The sequence below is a fragment of the Hippocampus comes genome, unplaced genomic scaffold, assembly GCF_001891065.2.
Source record: "Hippocampus comes isolate QL1 unplaced genomic scaffold, H_comes_QL1_v1.1 scaffold397, whole genome shotgun sequence".
NCBI classification, from domain to species: domain Eukaryota; kingdom Metazoa; phylum Chordata; class Actinopteri; order Syngnathiformes; family Syngnathidae; genus Hippocampus; species Hippocampus comes.
Genome location: NW_017804968.1, coordinates 135847 through 146427, shown reverse-complemented (window position 1 = coordinate 146427; position 10581 = coordinate 135847). Strand labels below are relative to the sequence as shown.

The 10581-nt window shown below is 43.6% G+C and overlaps 1 protein-coding gene across 1 annotated transcript in view; it reads left to right on the top strand.

Moving 5' to 3' along the window:
• LOC109528024 (uronyl 2-sulfotransferase) overlaps positions 1-10581 on the top strand; it is a 34364-nt gene that overhangs the window by 14878 nt on the left and 8905 nt on the right. The window contains exons 2-3 of the mRNA XM_019890295.1: positions 5986-6029; positions 9008-9163. Coding sequence (XP_019745854.1) covers positions 5986-6029; positions 9008-9163 — 200 coding nt within the window. The remainder of the gene's footprint in view (positions 1-5985; positions 6030-9007; positions 9164-10581) is intronic.

Below are 10581 nucleotides of genomic sequence, written 5' to 3'. Positions count from 1 at the left end.
CCCACCCCCCTTCCCCGCCGCCTCCTCCTCCTTCCACTGCCGTCATTGCATTCCATCATAGCAATGTGTCGCGTTGCTCCTTTATCCTCTGCCATTTTTCATCATCTGGCCGCTCAGATTTTCCCCTCATTGTTTTCTCCCATTTCTTCCCCTTTTTGTCTTCCGTCATTGTTGACGGAGTGGCCGCAGGCACAAAAATAGCCGATTTAACTCGGTTTTGCGACACCAGTAGGTCCCAGTCGCTCACCAGTGATTGGAAGGATCCCAGTTCACAGGCTGTCTTGTTTACTGCCGAGCTCCGTTTGCCAACCGGAACAGCAGCGCCGCGCGAGCTACCGAGTTCCTTGCAGTCGACAGGCGGCCGCCACACTATGTCAATCATAATAATAATAATAATAATAATAATAGTCCTTAATATGGGAGGAGAAAATGTGTGTAAAATCTCCAGTGGACAGCTTATCAGGTTATCATTATTTGTGCTTGAACGGGTTAACAATCAAAAATTGCAAAACAATCGTCAAAAAATGCAACACAATTTTTTTTTTATTGCTTCACATCTAATTGTGTGTGGGTGTTTCGTAGTATTGTAGTCTTAATCATATTTCTATGCCGGTCCGTTGAATGTGTTTTTTTTTTTTTTTTTTCCATGCCGTTCGCCATTCGCTCTGTCAACTTCTGCTCCACATATGCCGTACAAACTCTTCTCTGCTCGAATGTGAGGGGCCAAAACGTTTCCGACTTTTCAATGCTTTGGCCACCACATTCGTACACGATTTGACTCCGGTTGCTATTTATAGACGTCGATAGCAGAGATTAATGACAACACGTGTTTGGATTTGTGAAGCTATGTTGTCCGTAGTTTATAGAATGACCCCCCACCCCCAAAGTGTGACTTTTACTCAATCGTAAAACAATAAATATCAAAACCAAAGAGACTATAATATAATTTTGCAGTGGTCTCGTAATTTTGGGGTTTTTTTTCGTCCTTAGGTGTGTCTTGGGTAAACTATGTATTTTTTTCCAGTAGCTTTTGTATGTGCTCGTCTAGACTACACGCTAAGCAAATGAGATGCTCGGGATGCTAACCGCATTTTGATGTGATTTAAGACTCGTTACTCATCTTTCACGCTACTTCAAGTGACACTTCCCATCCATATAAATTGAGAGAATGTCTTATTTAGCGCTCAGCCAGGAATGTCAAGCCACTGAGGAAGCTGCCAGTAAAATAATCTCGCGCTGACGTCAGCTCACAAATCCATATGATAACACGATTTCTCCCGTCGGTCTCCCCTGTGTTTTCGCGGCAACTTCCTGACATGTGTCCCGTGACCGACTGAGGAGGAATTCTGCCCCCTCCCCCCTACATCGCTAATGAAGTTCATTCTTCAAGTTCCCAGCATGTGAAGCGCATTTTGGTTGACGGACGGTCTCAAAAATGACTCGGTGTATTGTTTTGCTTTTTAACCAATTGATCCCCCCGTCATTTTTACGACGACGCTACTTGTCAGAACAAGACCGCGGTGGTTTCTCGTCCTCATGCATGCACAGTAAGTGCAGCAACGGGTTCGACCATCAGTGACTACTATTGTGTGCTTTCCTCACACTTCCCTTGGTTTTATCCTCTTTGCATGACTTGGCGACAGCTTTGAATTTGAAGAAATCAAAAGGACTGAGCGAAAGCGACTTTTCCCGCCCCACCGATGGCTTGAAACACGAATGTAGCCAAACGTTAGCGTGCAATTAGGGTTGTGACTACTTTTCAGACTGGCAGAACAGTATATGAGTATTTTTTTTTTAACACTGTCGTGCACCCTATAACCTGATAACATAAGACGTCAACGGGAGTAACCGTGAAAGAGTAAATGTGAGCCGTCGCTCTGATTTTTTTTTTTTTTTTTTGGTGATTTTTTTTGCTTTGACGTGTGAGGGCAATCTTAGGACACAAATGCTATACGGTGGATGTAAACTCCTTCAACTCAACCAGCCTTGGGGGGGACTGCGTTCCATAAACGGGAGTTTTATTTTGGGATTCCCATATGTTGGATTTTACGACTATGCTCGGTGGTCCGTTTCAGTGGTCGCAAACCATGTCCCCGAAATAAATAGAAAGCATCGTCTCAGTTCGACATTGTGGTCTTCAGCACCTGCAAAAACAGAAGTGACGGCGCGGCGTGTTTTAATTGTATCTAATTTTTATTTCCCTTGACATGACAGCGTGGTGATGCAGAGTGGGAAAGAGTCGGCATGGCCCGTGACTGTTCTGTAATTAGGGAGATGGATGGAGTTTTGCGGTTGCTCCTCCGACACACCTAATCAATGGGTGGGGTGGCAACACACAAACATACATGCCTGTGTATAACTCGTGTGTTTGCATATGGTGTCAATTGTGGCCTAAACGTTTACGAAAAGCATCTGGCCGGGTTTCTAAGTTTACAAGAGTGAAGGTATACAAAGCTATTCGATCGCCTATATACTGTAGCGACAGCGTTTTATTGCATAATATCCTTTACTCATTATCAAGTATCAAGTACAACTTTATTGTCAAATGTGCACAGATGAAATTTCCTCTCTCTTAAACAGACAACAGACAACAAGAGGAGCCGCCGCGGGTGCCCGCGTCGCTGTTAGGAGTGAAAAGGAACAGGGTTTGATCACTTGTAATCAATCTGGAGATATGCACTGTTGTTTGGTTTTTATACAATAAAATTAAAAACAAATTGACTCACATTTTCACTAATTATTTCTATGAGGTCAACGAGACTACAAATGTTCCCATTGTTTGCTAGCTTCTTGCTTCCTACCTCTGGTCAGTTTGAATGATTGACACCCCATTTTGAGCAAAAAAGAGAGCAAAATGAGTATTGAATCAAGTTTGGTAGGCCTGCATTAACAATGTGAAGTACTAGATGGTGGCTAGCGTGCACTAGGAGACACCTTATATCATTGTAGCAAGAATATTCGTGGAAGCTATCATTTCCTCTATAAAAAGAGTTCTCCAAAATCCCCCCGCAAAAAAGACCTTCCACACATGTCTGTCTGTCTTAAAAAGGGAGCACACACAATCTCCAGACAGCGGCATGTGGTGAAAGTTGAGAAGGGCCTGACGTTGACACTCGCCGGAGAACCTGTAATCGGCTTGGACACAACCGGAACATTCCAGGGCAGCAGCCCAGTGACCTTGCGAGTCCGCTTGGCTTCATCACGCTCATCATCTACCATTCCTGCGTCGCTGTCATAGACGTTTACGGTTCCGCGGCGTAGCCTAGCGTAGCATTCCAGCGACCGGAGGAAGAGGTCGGATTGGCTCCACGCGCGATTGGCTGTAATCTAGTTATATCGCTTATAGATGAGCGCCATGTCATAACTAACATTACCTTGGACTGCATGTTTTTGAAACTCGCTGGAAAGTGGTATCGGTGTCATAGTATCGGAACCTAATAAATTAGTTCGATTAGATCAGGAGCCTTGAAAACTCCCACACAGCGATCATAATCAAATTTAACGGCTGGTTTAAAAATGATGTGCTCTACTGTTGTTTTTTTTTTTTAATGAGCTGCGGTGGTTTATGTGGCTGTATTGATAGCGATGCTAATTGGGCCGAGCAGTTGCGGGCCAGAAGCAAAGCCACAGATCTTGTGACCCAATAATCCAATTAGGCTTTTAGCTACGTGCCTGCGCGCTGCCACATTCCACTTAGCTCGGCCATCAGTCACTTCCTGACTCACACACGCGCACACAAATATGTTTATGTTTGACTTGTTTCCCCTCCCCCCTTAAAAAAAGATACTAATTGGCTCAATCTGTCTTCATTAGTTGCTGGGTGATAACCAGGAAACGGGCCGGAATTTGAATCAGCACGCCGCTGAGCCTTGCAGCCATTTCCCCTCTTGACCTTTGACCCCGGTGTCATTACAGATGATAACCACACGGGGGGAAAAAAAAACCCCCAAAAAAATTGTGTTCGCAGCACTCGGAAGTTCTGAGACCTTTGTTGAATCCCACGCGGTCAAATTGAGTTGGAATCAGGTGACGAGTCATAAATATATATATATATATATATATATATATATATATATTTTTTTTTTAAGACCATGCGTAGTTGCAACTGATTCATTTCGACATTCAATGTCAATTGTTTCGTATTTATCTATCGGTTTTGCTTTATGGATATAGGCCTTATCGTATAGAAAATGGTCACAGATGTGTTAAAGATTTCATTTCTATCAAGTACTTAATTTATTTTTCGGTTTCAAGTAGGGACGTTCAACAGCACTTTTTCAGAGCGGTTACCAGTACGAGTATTCATTCTTGATTGAGTATACGCCGATACCGATACTATGTACCGATACCACTAGAATTTATGATGCACAAAATTTTAAGATATCTGTGCTCACCCACTGCTAGTTTTAAATCATGTGCCAAGAATATAAATGTAGACTAGAGGTGCGTTATGGACAAAAATCTTTTCTCCTGATCCAGGTAAACTTAATATCTCACGAACTTTTTGAATTAACATTCATGGTGTATGTTTCATTTCATTAACGCCACTGTCTAAAAAAAAAAAAAACAGCAATGACTGCACTCCCGCTAATAATGTCAGCAATGTCCCGGCTGCTCCACCCAACCATAAATTACTCCAGAAAGTGATCCGTCGTTACGACAACCCCCACCCCCATCCCACCGCTCATCGACAGCCTGTACGGAGTAGGCTGACTGTTGTTCGCATGACGTTAACATAACAAACAGTGTGTTCCTGTCACCAGGCCAACCTCAAAGAGCCGCTAATAAATCAAAAAGGTCACTGTCAGGGCTGGGCGGGATTGGCTGAAAATCCATCTGGGTCGTTAACCTCGGTGAAATTATACCACATAGCGCGCACCACGACTGGCACTCATGTTGCTATCGCTTCAAAGATGCTCACGTGAGGTGCCAAATGGGCGGAACCTTGGCTGTGTGTACAGCAAGTGTGTGGATGCGTATCTCCTTTGAGAAACACAGTGAGATTGTTCTCTTATGTAATATTTCCTCTCCTCGCAGCTTGATTCCCTTGCCCGCTTGCCAACTTGTCTCCCTCACTACCTCGCGCCGTCCCTCTGGGCCGCAACCAGCACCTGGACGTTCCAAAAAAAAAAAAAAAAAAAAAAAAAAGAAGAAAAGTAAAGAAAACAGAGAGACGAGTGTTGTTTGTGGCCACAAGAAAAGGCAGCTGGCTGAAGTCAGCGCCTCCATTCAGAGGCGGTGATGAAAAAGCCTTGAAAGAGCTCAGTTGTTCCCACACTGAGCATCTTTGCACTGATCAACTGTATGTGATCCTCCCGTTGGGAGGAGCGCTTGGAGATGGAACAAAACGCAGCGTCGCGGTCCAATGAAAAGTTCTATTTATTTAGTTAAAAAAAAAATGGTGTCTACAAATGTATTCATAAATAAGCACCAATTTGGTCGGCATGTTTCGATTGGACAGTGACAACATATTTTTCACTCTTGCTATTTAAAAAATTTTAAAAAAGGCACTTTGCATGTCTTCCCCATGACTGTGTGGGTTTTCTCCGGGTATTCCGGTTTCCTCCCACGTTCAAAAATCATGCATGGCAGGCTGATTGAACACTCAAAATTGTCCCGAGGTGTGAGTGTTAGCGCGGATGGTTGTTCGTCTCTGTGTGCCCTGCGATTGGCTGGAACCAGTTCAGGGTGCCCCCCCCCCCCCCCGCCCCCTCCCCCCCTGCCGGTCTTTTGTATCCAGCAGCTGCGTGTACATGCTCGGCCGCTGGCGCTCCATGAGGGGCACCTTCTTACAGAAAAAAAAAAAAAAAAGAAAAAAAACGTTAGCATGGGCATGCTAACGAGAATCAATGTTCTCTTGATAGCAAAAAAAAAAAGGTTTGTCTTTCTGGATCAAGACAAAAAAATTGTTGATACTTTAGCGTCCGTGTTTTTTCACTTGACACCGGCGCAATTTAACGTGGTGTTTTTGTGTTCTCTTTGCAGGGTCGTCGACATACGAGGATGACCACGGACCTCCTGTTGCAAGGGTGAGTCCCCTTTTTTTTTTAATTAAAGCAGCCGACATAACTGCCAAGCCAAAAAAAAAAAAAAAAAGACCAGTTTGCCCACTGAATATTTCTGAATATGTGATGCAATGTTTTGCACTCCCAAGAAAGTGAAAGTCAGAAGGCCGCTGGACACTTCCAGGAAGTTGATTGCTGGGAGAAAAAAAAAAGGGGGGATTACGTAACAGGTCTTTTTTTTTTCCCCACCTTACCTCAATCTCCAGCTTGCAGTGTTACAGCTCTGACAGACACGCTCGCCATTTCCTCGACGTGACCTCTTCTCGGTGCCGCACACATTTCCACGATACACACGCTCACGCAAAGTTTTGGCATCATTTTTCAGACATGAAGTTTGTTGTTCTTACGTCCGTGGAAGATTTGATTTACTTCTCAGCCACAACAAGACACATTCAAGTGTCATTGATGGATTCGCATTTAATGGCTCGGACATCTCGGAAGGCTACGATTAGCACATCAAACACAACCGCGGTAACTTAATAAAATGTGTCATAAATAAAACTTTGAGCGCTTTGTCACAGCAAAAAACAGTTGGCCGTTTTTATTTCAAATGATGCTAAGTGACGGCGTTCTTGTCATTGTTTTATTTTTCTTCGGCCCCAATAAATTGCTCTGATGAAGATTTTCCAATCCTCCAAATCTTGTAAATTTTTTATCTCGGAGAACATTTGTGTTGTTGGGTTAACAAATATGTAATAGAACAATACCAGCGGTGGAGTATTTTATTAAAATGTTCCTTTAAAACACAAAAGAAGACACAGCAAGTCTGCCATTTTGGTCTGAAGCGGCCATTTTGAAGTCCCTCTGGCCATTTCCAGGTGTCCTTCAAAGACTAGCTAGCTTCACCGATTTTGTGCGACTAAATTCCAATTACATAAACTACACCAATGTTCGTCAAACCAGCTAACTTTTTTTTTGGGTTTGTTTCAGCACCGCTTAACGGCAAAGCGTTGCGACAAAGTCAGAAAACACAACACTTGAATATCTTCCCTCCACAACATCAGATCATGACCAGACACAGAATCCTTTTTTTTTTTTCTTCAAAGGACGTCCCCTCAAAAAAAAAAAAAGTCATATTTTCAAACGCGAGTAAAAACCAAAGGTGGGCGTGCGTTCTTGTCGTGCCTGCTTCTCCGTGCGGATGTTATTCTTAGCGTCGCGTGGTTTTTCTCTACGCTCTCATTTTTGCATGGCGCTCCAAACTGTCATGTCAAAGTTATAATCTTTGGCCACATTTACCGTTAGCGCCTGCACATCTGCATGCACGCATACTTCGACACACACACACACACACACACGCGCGCGCCACAATACGAGCAAAACATCAGTAGTCATTTTGAGCCAGGGCGTTGATAAAATGCCCTGGAGGTGGTGAATGCGACGTTCGCCGGCTAACGTGACTGTCTGGAAGATGATAAATTAGGAAACGGGCCATGAACCGCACTCAACTTAAACGTTCGGCACGTCCTGCGCGCTCACGTTGCGCTTTGAATTATCGTTTGGCCGACTCCGTCGCGACAAGTTCGAAGTGAAGCAACACGCTTGACAGAAACGTGTGTGAACTTGTGACACAACCTGTGAATCGCTTTTTTGTGTGTGTGTGTGTGTGTGTGTGTGTGTGTGTGTGTGTGTGTGTGTGTGTGTGTGTGTGTGTGGGGGGGGGATGCGTGCATGCCCTTCATCCCTTGGCCCAATACCACACACAGAGCGGCGCACGCACATTCACACCTTGTTCCCGCGCGGGAGGCAATTTCGTTTCATCCTCGCGTGCCAGTCAAAACCACAAACAAGAAGCGAGACTTGGCGTGACGTCACGGCCGCGCTCTTCCTCATCGCGCGTCGCCTTCGCCGTTTCGCTTCCCGTTGTTGCTCTCGCGGGCTTCTCATCTGGCAAAAGATTCCGTTTGGAACTCGTTCACAGTTCGGCGACCAAAATTCAGCTCAGAGCGTCTGTGTGTGTGTGTGTGTGTGTGTGTGTGTGTGTGTGTGTGTGTGTGTGTGTGTGTGTGTGTGTGTGTGTGTGTGTGTGTGTGTGTGTTGATGCAAATTAAATGTGTCTGCAGCACCAGAGTGTTGCATTGGTGCCAGCAATCGCCCGGTAAATCGTCCGCGATCCAATTTATGGCCTGGTGTGTTCTAAAAAATAATATTTCTTCTCATCCTACGTTAAGAGAATACTGTACTGTCCAACCAAATATGCCCCAAAGTCAGTTGAGCTTTGAAAAGGGACCGGCGGCGAATGTGTTTCGATTGAATAATTTCATTGAAAAATCATTCTGACATGAGTTAATAAATCTCATTTCTAAAACGGAGTTTTCTGCGTCGAAAGGAAAAATTGGAAATTGGTTCGGAGTGGGTTGACTGTGGGACACATGGAATCACGCCCCCCCACACACACTCTCCCCGCCACCCCCTCTCTTAGGACAACATTATTACAATTCCAGACTGGGAATGTTAACAAGAACCCATCACTACCTGCATTCCTCTTCCCATCAGGAAAAGGAGATAAAAGGAACACGCTTTTTAAGTCCGGTACCCAAACTATGTTTTGAGATCTTTATCAAGTTATTTTTTTAAACTCCTCCAAGTTTGTTTTTTTTTTTAATAGAATTGTTACATCTCTTCCGAATCCTTGACTCACATCCTGTCAATTTGCGGAACTCTTCCTCTTTACATTTCCTTCAGCGGTATTTCACAAGAAAAACAAGATCATTGACCGAAACGTGACTAAATCTTCCCCCGTACTTCTGCTTAGCTGACACTTGGGTTCAATTATTTTCATTCTGTTGAGTCACTGAGTCATGGCCGCTTAAGCGGTGCGTCACGAACGGCAATCGCCCGTCTACATTTCCGAGCAATGCGCTCTCGGTGGGATGCGCTGCAAACTCGATAAACATGCTTGCTGGCTTACGTGCGTGCGTGCGTGCGTGTGTGTTCCCTAGGTGCTCCCATTCCCAAGTCAGGTGGTGTACAACCGCGTGGGCAAATGCGGCAGCCGCACAGTCGTCATCCTTCTGCGCTTGCTGGCCGAGAAGCATCGGTTCAACTTGATCTCGTCGGACATCCACAACAAAACGCGACTCACCAAAGATGAGCAGGTGAATAAGAAATGTTTTTTTTTTTTGTCTGTTCCTTGCCTCTTTTTATCAAACGGCTTGTCCTACGCGGGGCCAAAACAACAACGTGTTAGATGAGATCGGGCGTCAGATATCGAGGGCATCCCAGCAGCAGGGGGGGGCGAGGTCCGCCGTTTGCATCATCAAGCTACTCACATCTACGCCGGCTAAGTTTTGGGACGCTGGTCTGCAACCCCTTACCCCAAACCAGCGATGCTCGTGGTGCACTCGTGGGTTGACGCCAAGCGGACTTGCGGCAGGCATAGTGACCCGTCTGTCCTGTTTTGGGAACCCACAGGCGAGTGGGATCGGTGGAGGGTGCGTGAAAGCCCACTTCCTGCCCGAGCTCCAGAAACAGAGCCGTAGGCGGTGGCGCCTGCACTCTTGCAGGACTTCCCCCAAAAACAAACTCCTGGGGGGGGGGGGGATGTTGAAACTGTACAACCCCAAACAACGTCGCGGAGATTCTTTGCGAGCAACCGGTGTACAGTGAACCCCGTTTTTAATCGCACGGAAGGCCTTCCAGAGCCGACCACTGGACCCGATTTGGTACCGTGCCCACTCAAATGTGAACAGTGTAGATAGGAAAACAACCCAGCATTTTTCTTTTTTTTTACTAAATGGAGTTGCTTTTTTTTACTGTTTACAGCAATTACATTTTATAAAACCAGTTTTATATTGTTTTTTTTTTTCGAATAAATTCAAAAAAAATTCCGACAAAACTAAATGAGTTGCTTTTTTTTTTTACTGTTTACAGCAATTATGTTTTATAAAACCAGTTTTATATTGGGTTTTTTTTTCGAATAAATTAGAAAAAAACTTCCTACACAACTAAATGAGTTGCTTTTTTTTTACTGTTTACAGCAATTACGTTTTATAAAACCAGTTTTACATTATTTTTTATCGAATAAATTACCACAAAAAAATTCCTACACAACTAAATGAGTTGCTTTTTTTTTTTTTACTGTTTACAGCAATTACATTTTATAAAACCAGTTTTATATTGGGTTTTTTTTTTCGAATAAATTACAAAAAAAATTCTGACACAACTAAATGGAATTGCTTTTTTTTTTACTGTTTACAGCAATTACATTTTATAAAACCAGTTTTATGTTTTTTTTTTCCAATAAATTCCAAAAAAATTCCTACAACTAAATGGATTTGCTTTTTTTTACTGTTTACAGCAATTACATTTTATAAAACGAGTTTTATATTTTTTTTTGATAAATTACAAAAAAAAAATTCCTACACAACTAAATGGAGTTGCTTTTTTTTACTGTTTACAGCAATTACATTTTATAAAACCAGTTTTACATTATTTTTTATCGAATAAATTACCACAAAAAAAATTCCTCCACAACTAGATGGAGTTACTGAATAAAGTCGCGATACCACCGTAT